The 21,935-nt window shown below is 40.7% G+C and overlaps 1 protein-coding gene and 1 long non-coding RNA gene across 2 annotated transcripts; both read left to right on the forward strand.

Annotated features, from left to right (window-relative positions):
• The first annotated feature begins 474 nt into the window (after positions 1–474).
• On the forward strand, positions 475–2,355 carry LOC121840566. Its single transcript, XR_006079685.1, has 3 exons — positions 475–600; positions 783–1,019; positions 2,175–2,355. It is a non-coding gene; the product is annotated as an uncharacterized LOC121840566 (long non-coding RNA).
• Positions 2,356–4,777: 2,422 nt separating this feature from the next.
• On the forward strand, positions 4,778–9,815 carry LOC112235283 (meprin A subunit beta). The gene is made up of 13 exons (XM_024403703.2): positions 4,778–5,059; positions 5,213–5,231; positions 5,485–5,526; positions 5,650–5,681; positions 5,788–5,881; positions 6,296–6,413; positions 6,546–6,724; positions 6,971–7,189; positions 7,288–7,443; positions 7,605–7,829; positions 7,915–8,361; positions 8,603–8,773; positions 8,927–9,815. Exons 1-13 carry the CDS (start codon positions 4,991–4,993, stop codon positions 9,034–9,036), a joined length of 1,881 nt encoding a protein of 626 aa, XP_024259471.1. The 5' UTR covers positions 4,778–4,990; the 3' UTR covers positions 9,037–9,815.
• Positions 9,816–21,935: the final 12,120 nt, after the last annotated feature.

A 21,935-nucleotide genomic window follows, 5' to 3' on the forward strand; every position in this document is an offset into this window, starting at 1 on the left:
GTAGTTGGCCAACGGCTGGACATGAGCTCCAATGACGTCTTAAATCTTAACATGCTGTATAACTGCAGTAAGTAAGCTATAGAACTTTGCTCAGTGAAAGAATGAAACCAAACCATGGACTTATGTGTTTCATTAGCAGCATGTCAATAGATTTTATATAGTATTGGTCATTGATGGGAATGTCGTAAAGCAGTTGACAAGGTCTTACGTCATCGGTCAGTGTTTCATTCAAAGTCAAATTTACTTTGAATGAAATACATTTAATGTATTTGAAGCTAATGGGTTCTCAGAACAGTGCATAGTGTGCATAGTCCAATGATATTTGGAGGTTATACAACATAGTGCAGGATGTGCCTTTAGCTAGTGCCTTAAGCACTATGAGTAATCCATGTGTTTGCATCACTACTTGTCTACCATGCAAATACTTCCCTTGTTCCAATTATGCAGCATCTGCGGTCACATTCCTGGAGACATGCAGCTTTGAGGACAACCAGGAGTGTGGTATGACCCTCTGTGCCAGTATCAGTGCCAACTGGGAGAGAGTGGGCAGTGTCCAAGAGGGGCCAACCTCAGACCACACCAAGCTGGGTCCTTTAAGGGGTAAGCCTCCATGTTACAATTGTTAGGGCATATTTCAATCAAACATGAAAACTTAACATTTTAATTTGACACATGATATAAGGAGTTAAACATTGATACGTTAGGTTCTGGCAGACTGGCAGTTAAGTGTTTTTATTGTTAGAAGTCATCCCTGATAGTATGGTACATCTTGTGTTTTACAGGCTCAAAGCTCACCAAACCATGTCGCTTGACTAATTCCTCATGGCCTGCTATGATCAAGTTGATGCTGCTGATCAGATTCAGAATCACATACAATAGACCAGAACCTCCTTTCCCCCTGATGTCATTGATAATACGAAGCTGACGCCAGTGTTCATGGGTCCCTCTCATATTTTGATTTTTATTTCTGACAGATACTGATCCAGTGTCTGTGGATAACAGTACCACTTTTCAAAATGGTATGTATACTGACTGACTACATACAAATTGTCTGGTGTTTTATTTACGACATACATATTTTTGCTCAATATATTATTTATTTGTTATTTTTACAGAGACTGCCCTTACTTCTGCTACTAACATGTCAACCACTGACAGGGAAATCAGAACCTGTACTTGTAGAATTGTATCAACTTATATCACCTTTATAAACCATTTATTAGAGAGCAAATGAAACAATAAAGTGTTTTCCCCACCTCTGTTTAGGTAACAAGCTGAGGGATGGGGCTGGAGAAAAGTGACCACTCAAATTCATAGACAGACCTATGGATGCAAGGACTGTCCATCCATGATGTCAAAATAATAGTTTTAACCATGTTGAGGCTATTTAATATATGTTTACATCTACTTTGTTTGCAAACATTGGAGTACAACAAGCTTATATTTTGGGTTCTGATGAGGTACGACAGTTGAACTAAGCTCGTGAGGCATTTAAGTTATATTCTTCTGGAATCAATGGGTCCATATCATTCATTTATAAGTGCAAAAATTGATGTAGCAACTGCTGATTTCCCCTTAATAGGTGGTCCAGGTAAATCACCTTTCCTCTTTTGTTCTCTATTACTCTTCCATTGTCCCTCAAGCAAGGAGGCTGATGACATCGCGGATTCCCATCAGACCAACTCCTTGAATGCCCTACCCCTTGAAGTTTGCAATTGCTCCAAAAAAAAAAAGTTTTACCCTTAAATGTGTGTACTTTACTGTATTTATACATTGGATATCACTTTAACAGTAAAAGTTCAGAAATTGCTGGAGGACATCTTTAAGAATATAACATAAATGCCTCATGAGCTGAGTTCAAATGTCGTATCCCACCAGAAACCAAAATATAAGTTTGTATTAAAGCAATGTAATTGCAATCAAACACTGTATAGCTTCAAAGCATGGTTTAACTATAATTTTGATATCATGTATGGTCAGTCCTTGCATCCATAGCTCTGCCTATGAATTTGAGAGTGGATACATTTCTCCAGCCCCATCCCTGAGCATTTTACCAAAACCAGTGTCGGGGTTTCTGCTTTGTTATTGTTTGAAATGCAGATTGCCCCTTTAAAAGCATCTATATGACTCATTCATTTAGTGAAAGGTTGATATTTCTGTCCTTTATCTTCCAGCCTCTGACTTCTCCTCTGGACTGGTGTCTCCCCTGCGATCATTGTTATGGCTCTTATGTTGTGGTTTAGTCACTAAATGACATTAGAACCTAAACATATACCTAACAACAGTCTATAAAGCCTGATGACCTACGATGATTTACCAGAGAGATTATATTAATGTATGGTAAATGTTTGTGCCTTGTATATTACCAACCCTAATGTCAAAAATTTAAAATAAAACAGAATGATGGAGGCCACTGTGTTCTTGGGGACCTTCAATGCTGTGTAAATGTTTTTGCACCCCTCCCCAGATTTGTACCTCAACACAATCCTGTCTCGGAGCTCTATGTACAATTCCTTCAACCTCATGGCTTGGTTTTTGCTCTGACATGCACTGTCAACTGTGGGACCTTATATAGACAGTGCTGTGCCTTTTGAAATGCAGGTGGGCTCCAATCAAGATGTAGAAACATCTCAATTTCGAGTCTCATAGCAAAAGTTCTGAATATTTATGTAAATGGGGTATTTCTGTTTCTAAAACCTGTTTTCGTTTTGTCATTATAGGGTATTTATTTTTTTATTTTTTATTTCACCTTTATTTAACAAGGTAGGCTAGTTGAGAACAAGTTCTCATTTGCAACTGTGACCTGGCCAAGATAAAGCAAAGCAGTGTGACACAGACAACAACACAGTTACACATGAAGTAAACAATAAACAAGCCAATAACACAATAAACAAATCAATGACACAGTAGATAAAAGAAAGTCTATATACAGTGTGTGCAAAAGGCATGAGGAGGTAGGCAATAAATAGGCCATAGGAGCGAATAATTGCAATTTAGCAGATTAACACTGGAGTGATAAATGAGCAGATGATGATGAGCAAGTAGAGATACTGGTGTGCAAAAGAGCAGAAAAGTAAATAAAATAAAAACATTATGGAGATGAGGTAGATAGTCCATCTGTAAATAGCCCACCCAATCTATGTACAGCGATCGGTTAGCTGCTCAGATAGTTGATATTTAAAGTTGGTGAGGGAAATCAAAGTCTCCAACTTCAGCGATTTTTTGCAATTCGTTCCAGTCACTGGCAGCAGAGAACTGGAAGGAAAGGCGGCCAAAAGAGGTGTTGGCTTTGGGGATGATCAGTGAGATATACCTGCTGGAACGTGTGCTACGGGTGGGTGTTGTTATCGTGACCAGTGAACTGAGATAAGGCGGAGCTTTACCTAGCATAGACTTATAGATGACCTGGAGCCAGTGGGTCTGGCGACGAATATGGAGCGAGGGCCAGCCAACTAGAGCATACAGGTCGCAGTGGTGGGGGGTATAAGGTGATTTGGTAACAAAAAGGATGGCACTGTGATAGACTGCATCCAGTTTGCTGAGTAGAGTGTAGGAAGCTATTTTGTAGATGACATCGCCGAAGTCGAGGATCGGTAGGATAGTCAGTTTTACTAGGGTAAGTTTGGCGGCGTGAGTGAAGGAGGCTTTGTTGCGAAATAGAAAGCCGATACTATATTTCATTTTAATGATGAGGAAAATGTTTCATTTAATCAATTTTAGAATAAGGTAGTAACGTAACAAAATGTGAAAAAGTCAAGGGGTCTGAATACTTCCCGAAAGCACTGTATGTACACCGAGTATACAAACCATTAGGAACACCTTCCTAATATTGAGTTGCACCCCCTTTTGTCTTCAGAACAGCCTCGTTTTGACTGTTTAAGATACTCTTTGAAGAGGTAGGGTTTCAGATGTTTTCAGAACATGGGCAGGGACTCTGCTATCCTAGCTTTTAGGGGGAAGCTGGTTCCACCATTGGGGAGCCAGGACAGAGAAGATCTTGGACTGGGCTGAGCAGGAGCTGCCCTCCTGTAGGGGTGGGAGGGCCATGAGATCAGAGGTGGCAGAGGAAAGTGCTCAGGTTGGTGTGTAGGGTTTAAGCATAGCCTGAAGGTAGGGGGGGACAGTTCCTCTTGCTGCTCCGTAGGCAAGTACCATGGTCTTGTAGTGGATGCAAGCTTGGACTGGAAGCCAGTGGAGTGTGTAGAGGAGTGGGGTGACATGGGAGAACTTAGAAAGGCTGAACACCAGGCACGCTGCAGCATTCTGGACCAGTTGCAGGGGTGTGATGACACAAGCGGGGGGCCCAGACAACAGAGAGTTGCAATAGTCCAGATGGGAGATGACAAGTTCCTAGATTAGGACCTGCACCGCTTCCTGTCTGAGGTAGGGTCATACTCTACAGATGTTGTAGAGCATGAATCTGCAGGAGCGGGTCCCTTGTTTTCAGAGAACGACTGGGTGTTGTCCACGGTCAAGCCACGGTTCTTAAGTGCAATTACCTATTGTTATTCAGTAATTAAAGCCATTATAATTACTACAGTTATTACCTGGCCATTGGTTCCCACACCTCTTTCTTACCTCCATACATCATACACCTAGATGATTTGCTTTGACAATGAAGAAGATGTCATGTTTGTTCAAGGTACACTATTTGCTACCTTGTGCAAATAAATGTTATTTAACAGTATGATAATTGTGTTTGTGATGAATAGTTGTTTGCAATGCTAACTCACAGGTCTGCAAGGAAAAACTATGGTAATAAAGAAAGTGTAAAAGTTCCAAGTTTTGAGTCACTTCACTTCAAGTCTGGATCCGTTGGAATACCTGGGCATACACTACTATAAAGACACAGAGAAGGGAAGAAACACAAGATTTGAATAAGTTTGTCTTATGATTTACAACTTTCTTTTCACATGACAACATTTGGTTTGGTGTTTGTGTTGTTGTAAAGTATTTCGAATTTGAGGTAACTTGACCATAGCAAGGACATATGTTTCGTATCCATAGGAGAATGTATATTTATATTTTCCTAGTTGTGGACTTCATAACGTTGTCTCGGGTAAGAGATTGAACTGTGAATACCAATTTTATATTGATAAAAAAATGTACATTTTCAAATTACAAAGACATGATCAGAAATGTTTACATGGTTAAGTAATTTATTCATTTACCTGGAATTGCTACAAAATCATATTTGTTTCTTCATCCGCAGCCTCAAGCGATTTTCAGAGGTGAGTTTGTATACACTAGCCATACATCATTTTATTTAATAAAATAACCAGCGAAATAAATATACTAGGGAGTTTGAGTAGTCCAGACCAAAGGTTTTGCATTGGCCTATATGGGATTGACACCATTTTTTAAATGTACACTTTTGGAAAACTGTTGCCTTTAATCTACTTTCAAATACAAATACAAAATGGATACTAACAATTATTGATCATTTTCTATTTCAAACTTTTTGTTATTTTGTCATTTCTCAAGATATTGAGGATTTCGACTTGGACATCAACAGAATAAACATGGGTAGGTTAAGCTGAGTTATGCAACTAGAGTTGGTTGTTGTCAGTATGTACTACAATATTCTTTTAGACTCTGTTTTACCTTGATTCCATAGTGAATAATAATTTACAGCATTTAAACTTCCAGACTTAGACTTACGCGAGGGTGATATAATCGAGGTCAGTACACCCTACAAAAGATTATGAATTTGAATGAATATTCTGCTGGCTTCAGATGTACTCTTTCACTGTCATTTACTATTTCTGGTGTATTCAAATCATGTAGCCTCCGCATAAGCGAAGGGTTCCAAGGAATACCGTTTTGAACAAGGACAAACTATGGGACCTTCCCGTCCCCTATGTGCTAGACGAAACCCTTGGTGAGTACAAATCTTCATCAGGTCTCCATTTATAAGTCCATATATGGACAGACATCTACAAGTAACATCACACAGTAGATTATACCTGTCACTTGAGGGATGTCCTCAGGTGGGATGTCATATGTCTATACACAGAACATTGGCTTGTTCTTTGTAAATGGAGACCTAATGATAACCTAAGTGGCCAAAACACGGTCTCCAATAAAGCACATGGGAGCTAAGATTGTAGAGTCTCTTTTGACCATTTACTGAACATATTATTCTGCATCCAGCATCTGCTCAGAAACAGTGGTTGTACGGATGTAATCTGTTCCTATACCGGTTGATAAATAAAGGTTGGATAAGTGATGGATCGTTCCCCCAAAGGCCTTAATTTGCCATCACTTTTACCATATGTTTTCTATATGAACTCAGCTTTGAATGCAAAAGGGATCATTCTGCGGGCCTTTGAGCAGTTCAGACTAAAATCATGCGTCAACTTCAAGCCCAGAGGCTCTGAGTATCACTTCATTTCAGCCCAGAAGAACAGAGGGTAAGATCATTTTTTCACTGCCTGACCACTTGAGGGAACATGGGTAGTTTGCCCCTTTTTACTGAAGATATCTAACTTGCTTGATATTGATACAGGTTCATTTTTGTGTCTCCTTGCTTTCTTTTAATGTAGGTGTTCCTCCCACGTAGGGAGATCTTCCAAGTATGGACAGCCTCTTTCCATTGGAAATTACTGTGATCATATTGGCATTGTGGAGCATGAGTTTCTACACGCTCTGGGAATCTGGCATGAACAGTCCAGATATGACAGGGATGAATATGTGACCATTGTTTGGAAAAACATAAGACACGGTTTGTTTACATTTTCAGTTATAAATTCTAATAATAAGGTCTACATATTATGTATTTTTTTTGTTATTAAATTAACTTTATATACATGATGTCTTCATGATGTTAGCAAAATATTGTTTGCGAAAGTAAATGAAGGTTATTTATCATGAGTGTAATAGGCTGTTTTTCAAGACTTTAATTTCAGGAAATTTTAGGTTGTAAACTAAAGCAGTAATTAAGTGTCATGAATCCACTCCTTGTCTACAGGTCATGAGAGGAACTTTGTGAAAGTCTCTCCCCATGATTCGACCACCCTGGGTTTCCCGTATGACTACAGCTCGGTGCTGCATTACAGTGAGACATCATTCAGCAAGGGAGAGGGACCTACCATCATCACTAAGCAACCTGAGTACCAAAAGATTATTGGACAACGCCTTGAAATGAGCCCACAAGATGCCTTAATGCTGAACAAGCTATACGGCTGCAGTAAGAGTGTGTCATGAAACCAAGCATGTCTACTGTCCTGCATGTCCAAGTTGAAAAACATGTATATTCTTCTCCTCCTTTCTGTTTTCCTCCTGTAGAAAAATCTATTTCATTTATGGAACATTGCAACTTCGACAACCAGAGATTGTGTGGGATGAGTCGCTGCACTAAGAGTTTGGTAGGTGGCTGGAAAAGAATGAAGACTGTTATTGGGGGGCCCTATTCTGATTTCACCAACCTGGGGAAGACAGACGGTGAGATTTAACGCTGTAGTACAGCTCACACTTTACCAACAGACTACCAACAAACTTCATGAAAATGCTGTTAATACAGACAGTAAACTGAACTTGTGCTGTAGGACAATTAGATACAAATATCAGACAATTGTTAAAAATGCTTACCCTACTTTACCCAGGTACTGGTTTCTTCATGCACGCCAGCACAGCGTCAGGCCAGGAGGGGGACACAGCCCGGCTGGAGAGCAGGGAGATGACTCCCAGTAGGAAGTGCAGTGTCCAGTGTCTGCAGTTCTACTACTACCACAGCGGTAACGAGTCAGACCAGCTCAACATCTGGATGAGAGTGTATCGTGATGAGAGAAACCCTAACGGAACTCTACGCCACATGGGCCAGATCACAGGTTAGGATGATGAGAAGGTGAATCAACCACTTAGAAAATTCACTCCTAGAAATAATTGTTTCATCTCTAGTGTCTCTCTCTGAAGGTTCCCCAGGATCTCACTGGATGCCCTACCACGTGCCCCTGAATGCCACCAAAACGTTCCAGGTGGAGTTTGAGGTGCGTAAAGGAGCAGGACAGTCTACAGGTGGGTTTTCCATCGATGACATCAACCTGTCAGAAACCGAATGCCCCCATCACACCTGGCAGATTAAAGACTTTGAGAATCTTTTAACCACCAGTGACATTAACACTGTTGTGTACAGCCCCAGATACTACTCCCCAGAGGGCTATGCCTACCAGATTGCCATTTATCTTCGTGAAATGTTGTTTGGAGTCTATGTGCGCTTAGTCTCAGGAAAGTATGATGACCAACTCCAGTGGCCTTGCCACCATCGACAAGTGACGATTCAACTGCTGGACCAGAATCCCCACACTCAGCAACGCATGTCCAAGCAAATCAGCATTACCACTGAACCCTCACTTCAGGACGGTAAGAGAAATTTAAACATTCAATACGAGTGTGTCCAAAACACAATCGAATATAGTAAGGGCACAGCTCATTTGCAATACCCAGCCTAGCTTTGATCACATTTACAAACAAACCCTTTCGAGACAGTGGCAAACAGAAATGGCCATGCTTATGAGTCATATGACTGAATGCAAATGCTAATATTATGAGAGCCCCCATTCCCTTGCATGTGTATGACGCTAGGTATTCCTCCATTTTGCAGACTATGATTCCTGGAACAATCCCCGTAAAGTCGGAATGCTAAAAAACAGGGGTGATGAGTCCTTCTATGTAAACCCTGCAGTTGGCTACTTAAAATTCCTAACCTTGACGCAACTGAAGCATAGAGAATTCCTCAAGGGAGGCAACATTTTCTTCCTCATCACCATGCAAGGTGAGCCATCAAATCCAGATGCGATTTTTATTTTTTATCAATGGTCAACATCAGATAACATTTAATTAGGTTGAATCAGATACATCATTTAATTTTCTGTTCAGTTTTTTCCTACACACCACTTATAATGCTGATCATATGTATTTTCTCCAGATATCTCCAGTCTGCATTTTACCAACTCCCTGCCCTGTCCCAAATGGTCACCACAGAACTTAATTATAAACCCAAACAACCGTGATGAAGGCCCATGTGCCACAAAGTAAGAAAGATCAGATCAAGGACAGATTAGTCCCCTTACACTGTGTATGACAGTATTTTTTTTTGGAATTGTTAGTTAGATTACTTGCTCGTTATTACTGCATTGTCGGAACTAGAAGCACAAGCATTTCGCTACACTCGCATTAACATCTGCTAACCATGTGTATGTGACAAATAAAATTTGATTTGATTTGATTAGCATAGATTTGATTCATTCCAGGTAAATATTGTATTTATTTAATTTTTTATTTAAAATCAGTATGCCCATGGTCATTATGTTATTTAGATTCATTTCATTGTATTATGTTCTATATTTATTGTAAACATCTTGCCCACCTAAATGCCATCCTGAGACAGATTATGCCTATTGTAGTCTTAACTATAATAGGCCAGTATTGATAGCAAGATTTACATCTAGTACCCGTTGACCACACTCTCCTTATCCTGCTTCATGTCCTATGTCCTAACATGTCCTATGTTTATTTATAATCATAACTAACCACTGACTGTAATTCTGCCCTAAAAACACACACTTTGCATAATACTGGATGTATGTTTTATGAGATTGAAAAAGCAACAAATTGGGTGATTTGTATTTTCCCCCTGTGACACTAAATTTTGTTTGTGAAAATTAGAATATCCTCAGTGTAGGTCATTTGTCCAGTAAAAAAGTTAGGTTTGAGCCATTTATCTGCAAATACTGTTGAAGTCGGAAGTTTACATACACTTAGGTTGGAGTAATTTAAACTCGTTTTTCAACCACTCCACAAATTTCTTGTTAACAAACTATAGTTTTGGCAAGTCAGTTAGGACATCTACTTTGTGCATGACACAAGTAATTTTTCCAAAAATTGTTTACAGACAGATTATTTCACTTATAATTCACTGTATCAAAATACCAGTGGGTCAGAAGTTTACATACACTAAATTGACTGTGCCTTTAAACAGCTTGGAAAAATCCAGAAAATGATGTCATGGCTTTAGAAGCTTCTGATAGGCTAATTGACATTATTTGAGTCAATTGGAGGTGTACCTGTGGATGTATTTCAAGGCCTACCTTCAAACTCAGCGCCCCTTTGCTTGACATCATGGGAAAATCAAAAGAAATCAGCCAAGACCTCAGAAAAAAACATTGTAGACCTCCACAGGTCTGGTTTGTCCTTGGGAGCAATTTCCAAACGCCTGAAGGTACCACGTTCATCTGTACAAACATTAGTACGCAAGTATAAACATCATGGGACCACGCAGCCATTATACCGCTCAGAAAGGAGACACCTTCTGTCTCCTAGAGATGAATGTACTTTGGTGTGAAAAGTGCAAATCAATCCTAGAACAGCAGCAAAGGACCTTGTGAAGATGTTGGAGGAAACAGGTACAAAGTACCTATATCCACAGTAAAACAAGTCCTATATCAACATAACCTGAAAGGCCGCTCAGCAAGGAAGAAGCCACTGCTCCAAAACCGCCATAAAGAAGCCAGACTACGGTTTGCAACTGCACATGGGGACAAAGATCATACTTTTTTGAGAAATGTCCTCTGGTCTGATGAAACAAAAATAGAACAGTTTGGCCATAATGACCATTGTTATGTTTAGAGGAAAAAGGGGAATGCTTGCAAGCCAAAGAACACCATCCCAACCGTGAAGAACGGGGGTGGCAGCATCATGTTGTGGGGGTGCTTTTCTGCAGGAGGGACTGGTGCTCTTCACGAAATAGATGGCATCATGAGGGAAGAAAATTATGTGGATATATTGAAGCAACATCTCAAGACATCAGTCAGGAAGTTAAAGCTTGGTCGCAAATGGGTCTTCCAAATGGACAACGAACCCAAGCATACTTCCAAAGTTGTGACAAAATGGTTTTAGGACAACAAAGTCAGTGTATGTAAACTTCTGACCCACTGGGAATGTGATGAAAGAAATAAAAGCTGAAATAAATAATTATCTCTATTATTCTGACATTCCACATTCTTAAAATAAAGTGATCCTAACTGACCTAAGATAGGGAATTTTTACTAGGATTAAATGTCAGGAATTGTGAAAAACTGAGTTTAAATGTATTTGGCTAAGGTGTATGTAAACTTCTGACTTCAACTGTATCTAATCTGTCATATATTAGCATTCAAATAAACAGATTGATTAAATATTAATTCATAATGTTATGCATTTTGCTCGGACTTATACCCTTCGGTTTAATCTTTGATTTCTCGTTTATTCCACAAGCAGCTGTGTCTTTGTGTCATATGTTTATACATGCAGGTATGATCCTCATCATGATCATCCTGAGTTGATGGGGATGATTTCTAGTGAAAAGGCCAAGGTTGGCATGACAATGTAAGATTAAGATGAGGTGGAATCTGAACTTGTTTGGTTACCTCCATGACGAAGGTGAGACATTTTGCAAATCATCAAAACTTACCTGAAGTTTATCACACAGTGCAGCAATAATGTTGCTTTATAGAGCCCTTGAAAAAACTTGTTTGAATTGAATTAAATAGATATTTATTTTATTTTTTTACAGGTGTGAATGTTATAAAGACCTGATGTGATTGATTTTCTTGCTGCAGATAATTGTGAGCCCATAGTTAATTGAGCACCCAGACTTTTTATATGTACCTTCTTAATTTCACAATTATATGTATCACTGCACCATTGTAGAGAACAGAATGTAAAGTACTGTATGTATTCTGACATTTAAGTTAGCCTCACACAGCAGAGAAAGACTGAACTAACCGGCTCTGTGATCACCTGGACGCAGTGATTAACACTCTGTTTATGACGTTCTGCAGGGAAGCCATGAAACTAGATTTACAACACCACTCTTAACTGAATATACAATTGACCACCTTAAAATACATGTGAAAGACTGACATTCAAATGACAATGCTTTCATTCTAATTTTTAAAAAAGTGATGCAAACATGTATGGTTATGATTACAACCAATCAAATCAATTGGAGCAGGTGTCATCCTATCTTTGAATTTTAGCTCTAACAGTATTATTTGTTTTTATTCAATATAACTCCAAGTGTTCACATGGTTCTAATATTACAAAATCCAAATAAAGCCCTATAACCTGACAGCCTTTATGAGCCTGATGCACAATTGTTCAGAAAACCACATCTAATTAAATGAAGAAAATACTCATAACATTAGGCTTGAGGCTACGTGACATGCTTTCCTGTCTCTCCGTCTAACTCATTGTGTGCAAATGTAGATGTCACTCAACATCATCTCTTACTGTTCAGTTCTTTTTCTGACGACACTTGGAACAAACTGGTCTCACAACCAACTCATTCAAGACATGTCAACAAGAATCAACCCTCACAGCTGTGCAATAGATGACATGCAGCAGTACATTTTTCCATGTGAGAAACTTAACCCCTTTCTACTGATGGGGATGTGGTGTGACAGAGAACGTTGAAAACCTGTACTTTCAAAATGACACCCCATGTAAAAACACAACCAATTGCTAGACGTAAGTGGTTCTCAACCAGGTGTACTAGCACCTATCCGCAGAGGCTACTTGAGAAGACTCATGAGACCATAGGATTACTGGTAGAAATGTACATGAGGGGGTACTTGTGGTAGCGTAACCAAAAAAGGTTGTGAACCCAGCCAGGTCACCCATGATACAAGTCCGTGTTCAACGTTCACCTATGTCTAAGGGCGTTGGGAGATGACGTGGAAACCGGACACTAGGGGAAGAGTGAGCGCTGTTACCTTCAAGTAGGTTTCGGTTTGGCTAAGGCGTTGTGGGCGGATGGCAGATGGGCGTAAAGGCGTCCGCATCCTTCCCATTCGAAACAATTAGGAAAAGTTTGTGCATATATTATGATGACATTTTGTTCGTTTTGGACTACAGTAAGTTTTTTTTTTGCCTGTTTGGCACACAGATTTTTTTCTGTAATTGGTCAACAATAAAATCTGTGTTGTCATTCAATGAGATATTACTTGTTTTCATGCACATTTCATTGACAAATACTGCACCAAACATCTTAATTAGATGTAAAATTGTCTGACTAAGATCTCTTCGTCAAAAATGTGAAAACGAATGACATTTCGTTTTTTGTTTCTTAGATTGACTATTTTGAGAACGTATATATATACTGGCAAGTGTCTAAAAATGGACAAACAGTACCGTTTGACACTTTTATCACTTTTTCAAAGAGAAGGGCTTTTAATAAGAGAGTATGCAAGCACACTCATTCGGTTCACCTAACCGACTTCGGCTAGGCGCCAGCCTAACTGTAACATGCTGACACCGTATGCATCTGCCTCTGGTGCCAAAGGTTGCATGTTCAAATCCAGCAATAAAGTTAACTTTTGTATTTCTGTTTTAAGCGTATACCAAACCATAACCCTTACAGTAAATTCAGAAAGTATTCAGACCCCTTTCCATGTACACATTTTGTTACGGTGCAGCCTTATTCTAAAATTGATTTTTTAAAAGGATTTCCCTCATCAATCTACACAGAATAGCCTATAATGACAAAGCAAAAACAGGTTTGTAGATGTCTTTACATAAATATTCAGACCCTTTACTCAGTACTTTGTTGAAGCACCTTTGGCAGAGATTAAAGCCTTGAGTCTTCTTGGGTATGACACTACAAGCCTGGCACCTGTGTATTTGGGGAGTTTCTCCCATTCTTCTCTGCAGATCCTCTCAAGCTCTGTCAGGTTGGATGGGGAGTGTCGCTGAACAGCTATTTTCAGACCTCTCCAGAGATGTACGATCAGGTTCAAGCTAATGAGGATCCAAATAAACAAATAAACTACCACTCTCCCTCCGACAACGACACCACCCCTCTCCCTCCGCCAACAACGATTAAGGACACCACCAACAACAATTGAGGACACCGCCACTCTCCCTCCTTCAAAAGCAACTGTATGCTATCGTTGGCTGGTCCTCGTTACATATTCGTCGCCAAACCCACTGGCTTCAGGTCATCTATAAGTCCTTGTTAGGTAAAGCTCTGCCTTATCTCAGCTCACTGGTCACCATAGGAACACCCATCCGTAGCACACGCTCCAGCAGGTATATTTCACTGGTCATCCCCGAAGCAAACACCCTCTTTGGCCGCCTTTCCTTCCAGTTATCTGCTGCCAGTGACTGGAACGAATTGCAAAAATCACTGGTTGGAGACATATCTCCCTCACTGACTTTAAGCTTCAGCTGTCAAAGCAGCATACCGATCGCTGCAGCTGTACACAGCCCATCTGTAAACAGACCATGCAACCAACCAACCCATATTTGTTTTTGTTTTTCTGCTCTTTTGCACACCAGTATTTCTACCTGCACATCATCATTTGCACATACAGTTGAAGTCTGAAGTTTACATACACCATAGCCAAATACATTTAAACTCAGTTTTTCACAATTTCTGACATTTAATCCTAGTAAAAATTCCCTGTCTTAGGTCAGTTAGGATCACCACTTTATTTTAAGAATGTGAAATGTCAGAATAATAGAGAGAATGATTGATTTTCAGCATTTATTTCCTTCATCACATTCCCAGTGGGTAAGAAGTTTACATACACTCAATTTGTATTTGGTAGCATTGCCTTTAAAATTGCTCAACATGGTTCAAATGTTTTGGGTAGCCTTCCACAAGCTTCCCACAATAAGTTGGGTGAAAATTGGCCCATTCATCCTGACAGAGCTAGTGTAAATGAGTCAAGTTTGTAGGCCTCATTGCTCGCACACACTTTTTCAATTCTGTCCACACATTTTCTATGGAATTGAGGTCAGGGTGTTGTGATGGCCACTGCAATACCTTGACTTTGTTGCTCTTAAGCCATTTTGCCACAACTTTGGAAGGATGCTCGGGGTCGTCGTCCATTTGGAAGACCCATTTGTGACCAAGCTTTAACTTCCTGACTGCAGTCTTGCGATGTTGCTTCAATATATCCACATAATATTCATCCCTCATGATACCATCTATTTTGTGAAGTGCACCAGTCCCTCCTGCAGCAAAGCACCCCCACAACATGATGCTGCCACCCCCTTGCTTTACGGTTGGGATGGTGTTCTTCGGCTTGCAAGCCTCCCCCTTTTTCCTCCAAACATAACGATGGTCATTTTTGTTTCATCAGACCAGGGGACATTTCTCAAAAAAGAACCATCCTTGTCCTATGTGCATTTGCAAACCGTAGTCTGGCTTTTTTATGGCGGTTTTGGAGCAATGGCTTCTTCCTTGCTGAACGGCCTTTCAGGTTATGTCAATATAGGTCTTGTTTTACTGTGGATATAAATACTTTTGTACCTGTTTCCTCCAACATCTTCACAAGGTCCTGTGCTGTTGTTCTGGGATTGATTTGCACTTTTCACACCAAAGTATGTTAATTTCTAGGAGACAGAAGGCATCTCCTTCCTGTGCGGTATGATGGCTGTGTGGTCCCATGGTGTTTATACTTGCGTACTATTGTTTGTACAGATGAATGTGGTATCTTCAGGCGTTTGGAAATTGCTCCCAAGGATGAACCAGACTTGTGGAGGTCTACAATGTTTTTTCCTGAGGTCTTGGCTGATTTCTTTTGATTTTCCCATGATGTCAAGCAACGAGGCACTGAGTTTGAAGGTAGGCCTTGAAATACATCCACAGGTACACCTCCAATTGATTCAAATGATGTCAATTAGCCTATCAGAAGCTTCTGAAGCCATGAAATAATTTTCTGGAATTTTCCAAGCTGTTTCAAGGCACAGTCAACTTAGTGTATGTAAACTTCTGACCCACTGGAATTTTGATACAGTGAATTATAAGTGAAATAATCTGTCTGTAAACAATTGTTGGAAAAATTACTTGTGTCATACACAAAGTAGATGTCCTAACCGACTTGCCAAAACGATAGTTTGTTAACAAGAAATTTGTGACAACAGCCAGTGAAAGTGCAGGGCGCCAAATTCAAAACAACAGAAATCTCATAATTAAAATTCCTCAAACATAGATGTATTTTATACCATTTGAAATGTCATCTTGTTTTTAATCCCACCACAGTGTCCAATTTAAAATATGCTTTACAGCAAAAGCACCACAAACGATTATGTTAGGTCACCACCAAGCCACAGAAAAACACAGCCATTTTTTCCAGCAAAAGATAGCAGTCACAAAAAGCACAAATAGAGACAAAATGAATCACTAACCTTTGATGATCTTCATCAGATGACACTCATATGACTTCATGTTACACAATCCATGTATGTTTTGTTTGATAAAGTTCATATTTATATCAACATCTGAGTTTACATTGGCACATTACATTCACTAGTTCCAAAAACATCCAGTGATTTTGCATAGCCACATCATTCAACAGAAATACTCATCATAAATGTAATGATAATACAAGTTATACACATGGAATTATAGATATACCTCTCCTTAATGCAACCGCTGTGTCAGATTTCAAAAAAACTTTACGGAAAAAGCAAACCATGCAATAATCTGAGACAGCGCTCAGAGCGCGCAGAATTAATCATTAGGATGTTTTTAACATAAATCTTCAATAAAGTTCCAACCAGAGAATTCCTTTGTATCTTGACGAGCAAAGGAACGCAAGTATTCCTGAGAAATTCGCGTGACCAGAAAATGGTTGACTGCCAGACACCTGATTCATTCTGCTGTCATTCAAATCAAATCAAATTTTATTTGTCACATACACATGGTTAGCAGATGTTAATGCGAGTGTAGCGAAATGCTTGTGCTTCTAGTTCCGACAATGCAGTAATAACCAACGAGTAATCTAGCTAACAATTCCAAAACTACTACCTTATACACACAAGTGTAAAGGGATAAAGAATATGTACATAAAGATATATGAATGAGTGATGGTACAGAGCGGCATAGGCAAGATGCAGTAGATGGTATTGAGTACAGTATATACATATGAGATGAGTATGTAAACAAAGTGGCATAGTTTAAAGTGGCTAGTGATACATGTATTACATAAAGATGCAGTAGATGATATAGAGTACAGTATATACATATACAGTGCCTTGCGAAAGTATTCGGCCCCCTTGAACTTTGCGACCTTTTGCTACATTTCAGGCTTCAAACATAAAGATATAAAACTGTATTTTTTGTGAAGAATCAACAACAAGTGGGACACAATCATGAAGTGGAACGACATTTATTGGATATTTCAAACTTTTTTAACAAATCAAAAACTGAAAAATTGGGCGTGCAAAATTATTCAGCCCCCTTAAGTTAATACTTTGTAGCGCCACCTTTTGCTGCGATTACAGCTGTAAGTCGCTTGGGCTATGTTTCTATCAGTTTTGCACATCGAGAGACTGACATTTTTTCCCATTCCTCCTTGCAAAACAGCTCGAGCTCAGTGAGGTTGGATGGAGAGCATTTGTGAACAGCAGTTTTCAGTTCTTTCCACAGCTTCTCGATTGGATTCAGGTCTGGACTTTGACTTGGCCATTCTAACACCTGGATATGTTTATTTTTGAACCATTCTATTGTAGATTTTGCTTTATGTTTTGGATCATTGTCTTGTTGGAAGACAAATCTCCATCCCAGTCTCAGGTCTTTTGCAGACTCCATCAGGTTTTCTTCCAGAATGGTCCTGTATTTGGCTCCATCCATCTTCCCATCAATTTTAACCATCTTCCCTGTCCCTGCTGAAGAAAAGCAGGCCCAAACCATGATGCTGCCACCACCATGTTTGACAGTGGGGATGGTGTGGTCAGGGTGATGAGCTGTGTTGCTTTTACGCCAAACATAACGTTTTGCATTGTTGCCAAAAAGTTCCATTTTGGTTTCATCTGACCAGAGCACCTTCTTCCACATCTTTGGTGTGTCTCCCAGGTGGCTTGTGGCAAACTTTAAACGACACTTTTTATGGATATCTTTAAGAAATGGCTTTCTTCTTGCCACTCTTCCATAAAGGCCAAATTTGTGCAATATACGACTGATTGTTGTCCTATGGACAGAGTCTCCCACCTCAGCTGTAGATCTCTGCAGTTCATCCAGAGTGATCATGGGCCTCTTGGCTGCATCTCTGATCAGTCTTCTCCTTGTATGAGCTGAAAGTTTAGAGGGACGGCCAGGTCTTGGTAGATTTGCAGTGGTCTGATACTCCTTCCATTTCAATATTATCGCTTGCACAGTGCTCCTTGGGATGTTTAAAGCTTGGGAAATCTTTTTGTATCCAAATCCGGCTTTAAACTTCTTCACAACAGTATCTCGGACCTGCCTGGTGTGTTCCTTGTTCTTCATGATGCTCTCTGCGCTTTTAACGGACCTCTGAGACTATCACAGTGCAGGTGCATTTATACGGAGACTTGATTACACACAGGTGGATTGTATTTATCATCATTAGTCATTTAGGTCAACATTGGATCATTCAGAGATCCTCACTGAACTTCTGGAGAGAGTTTGCTGCACTGAAAGTAAAGGGGCTGAATAATTTTGCACGCCCAATTTTTCAGTTTTTGATTTGTTAAAAAAGTTTGAAAAAAATATATAAAATATCAAATATAAAATATCCAATAAATGTCGTTCCACTTCATGATTGTGTTGCACTTGTTGTTGATTCTTTACAAAAAAATACAGTTTTATATCTTTATGTTTGAAGCCTGAAATGTGGCAAAAGGTCGCAAAGTTCAAGGGGGCCGAATACTTTCGCAAGGCACTGTACATATGAGATAAATAATGTAGGGTATGTAAACATTATATTAAGTAGCATTGTTTAAAGTGGCTAGTGATATATTTTACATCAATTCCCATCAATTCCCATTATTAAAGTGGCTGGAGTTGAGTCAGTGTGTTGGCAGCAGCCACTCAATGTTAGTGGTGGCTGTTTAACAGTCTGATGGCCTTGAGATAGAAGCTGTTTTTCAGTCTCTCGGTCCCAGCTTTGATGCACCTGTACTGACCTCGCCTTCTGGATGATAGCGGGGTGAACAGGCAGTGGCTCGGGTGGTTGTTGTCCTTGATGATCTTTATGGCCTTCCTGTGACATCGGGTGGTGTAGGTGTCCTGGAGGGCAGGTAGTTTGCCCCCGGTGATGCGTTGTGCAGACCTCACTACCCTCTGGAGAGCCTTACGGTTGTGGGTGGAGCAGTTGCCGTACCAGGCGGTGATACAGCCCGACAGGATGCTCTCGATTGTGCATCTGTAGAAGTTTGTGAGTGCTTTTGGTGACAAGCCAAATTTCTTCAGCCTCCTGAGGTTGAAGAGGCGCTGCTGCGCCTTCTTTACGATGCTGTCTGTGTGGGTGGACCAATTCAGTTTGTCTGTGATGTGTACGCCGAGAAACTTAAAACTTGCTACCCTCTCCACTACTGTTCCATCGATGTGGATAGGGGGGTGTTCCCTCTGCTGTTTCCTGAAGTCCACAATCATCTCCTTAGTTTTGTTGACGTTGAGTGTGAGGTTAGTTTCCTGACACCACACTCCGAGGGCCCTCACCTCCTCCCTGTAGGCCGTCTCGTCGTTGTTGGTAATCAAGCCTACCACTGTTGTGTCATCCGCAAACTTGATGATTGAGTTGGAGGCGTGCGTGGCCGCGCAGTCGTGGGTGAACAGGGAGTACAGGAGAGGGCTCAGAACGCACCCTTGTGGGGCCCCAGTGTTGAGGATCAGCGGGATGGAGATGTTGTTACCTACCCTCACCACCTGGGGACGGCCCGTCAGGAAGTCCAGTACCCAGTTGCACAGGGCGGGGTCGAGACCCAGGGTCTCGAGCTTGATGACGAGTTTGGAGGGTACTATGGTGTTAAATGCTGAGCTGTAGTCGATGAACAGCATTATCATATAGGTATTCCTCTTGTCCAGATGGGTTAGGGCAGTGTGCAGTGTGGTTGAGATTGCATCGTCTGTGGACCTATTTGGGCGGTAAGCAAATTGGAGTGGGTCTAGGGTGTCAGGTAGGGTGGAGGTGATATGGTCCTTGACTAGTCTCTCAAAGCACTTCATGATGACGGAAGTGAGTGCTACCGGGCTGTAGTCGTTTAGCTCAGCTACCTTAGATTTCTTGGGAACAGGAACAATGGTGGCCCTCTTGAAGCATGTGGGAACAGCAGACTGGGATAGGGATCGATTGAATATGTCCGTAAACACACCAGCCTGCTGGTCTGCGCACACACCGCCTGGGCCTGCAGCCTTGCGAGGGTTAACACGTTTAAATGCTCAGCTGCAGTGAAGGAGAGTCCGTGGCTGGGGTCCTCAAAAAAAGTTATTTAGTCTGCCTGGGAGCAAGGCATCCTGGTCCGTGACTGGACTGGTTTTCTTTTTGTAATCCGCGATTGACTGTAGACCCTGCCACATACCTCTTGTGTCTGAGCCGTTGAATTGCGATTCTACTTTGTCTCTATACTGACACTTAGCTTGTTTGATTGCCTTGCGGAGGGAATAGCTACACTGTTTGTATTCGGTCATGTTTCCGGTCACCTTGCCCTGATTAAAAGCAGTGGTTCGCGTTTTCAGTTTCACGTGAATGCTGCCATCAATCCACGGTTTCTGGTTTGGGAATGTTTTAATCGTTGCTATGGGAACAACATCTTCAATGCACGTTCTAATGAACTCGCTCACAGAATCAGCGTATTCGTCAATGTTGTTGTCTGACGCAATACGAAACATATCCCAGTCCACGTGATGGAAGCAGTCTTGGAGCGTGGAATCAGATTGGTCGGACCAGCGCTGAACAGACCTCAGCGCGGGAGCTTCTTGTTTTAGCTTCTGTCTGTAGGTAGGGAGCAACAAAATGGAGTCGTGGTCAGCTTTTCCAAAAGGAGTGCGGGGGAGGGCCTTATATGCATCGCGGAAGTTAGAATAGCAATGATCCAAGGTTTTACCAGCCCTGGTTGCGCAATCGATATGCTGATACAATTCAGTCCCACAACACAGTAGAAGCCTCATTCAAATTTCTATAGATGGTTGACATCTAGTGGAAGCCCTAGGAAGTGCAACGTCTTTAATATCTCAAGGGGATTTCAATGGGAACTGTGTTGAATACATACCAACCTCAGATTTCTCACTTCCTGTTTTGATTTCTCCTCAGGTTTTTGCCTGCCATATGAGTTCTGTTATACTCACAGATATCATTCAAACAGTTTTAGAAACTTCAGTGTTTTCTATCCAATACTATTAATAGTATGCATTAATTAGCAACTGAGACTGAGGAGCAGGCCGTTTACTTTGGGCACCTTATTCATCCAAGCTACTCAATACTGCCCCCCAGCCATAAGAAGTTAACAAGAAATTTGTGGAGTGGTTGAAAAAAAGAGTTTTAATGACTCCAACCTAAGTGTATGTAAACTTCCGACTTCAACTGAATATCACTCCAGTGTAAATTACTAAATTGTAATTACTTCGTCATTATTGGCCAATTTATTGCCTTACCTCTTTTATTCGCACACACTGTATACAGATGATTCTATTGTGTTTTTGACTGGATTGTTAATCCCATGTGTAACTCTGTTGTTTTTGTCACACTGCTTTGCTTTATCTTGGCCAGGTCGCAGTTGTAAATGAGAACTTGTTAAACAAAAAAACTGAGTTAGACAACAGGTACTCAACTATTCCCCTCTTTTATGAAGTTACTCACTGAAGAGGGTTAAACCAAGGCCTCATACCTTTTAAAGGGTTAATAAATTGGGTTATGATAAACTGTAAGGTCTCCTGTTCTAGGAGATCTCTGTGTGTGTATTAACACCTGTTTTGAGTGTTGTGCCTTTCAGACATTATCAGAAGGCGGAAACCGCCTACGTTCATACATACTCCTCCTGTCTGGGCCCCACCTGGGTATCTGAGGTTCTGAGAATACCACTGGTTTCCTGAGAACACAAGGCTGCCGCAGGCCTGAAGAAAACAGACACCTGTCAGAAGATGCTTGGACTCGTTCACCTTGTTATGACCCTATACTTGTGATGTTTGTTTTTTTAAATTACGTTTTACT

This window comes from Oncorhynchus tshawytscha, linkage group LG23 (assembly GCF_018296145.1).
Source record: "Oncorhynchus tshawytscha isolate Ot180627B linkage group LG23, Otsh_v2.0, whole genome shotgun sequence".
Lineage (NCBI taxonomy): Eukaryota > Metazoa > Chordata > Actinopteri > Salmoniformes > Salmonidae > Oncorhynchus > Oncorhynchus tshawytscha.

Excerpts from the sequence above, each read along its gene's own strand:
- LOC112235283 (XM_024403703.2), top strand. The coding sequence starts at position 4,991 with ATGTTTCGTATCCATAGGAGAATGTATATTTATATTTTCCTAGTTGTG. Across the intron at positions 5,882-6,295 it reads TGTGCTAGACGAAACCCTTG|CTTTGAATGCAAAAGGGATC; the intron begins GTGAGTACAAAT and ends ATATGAACTCAG. Across the intron at positions 7,190-7,287 it reads GAACAAGCTATACGGCTGCA|AAAAATCTATTTCATTTATG; the intron begins GTAAGAGTGTGT and ends TTCCTCCTGTAG.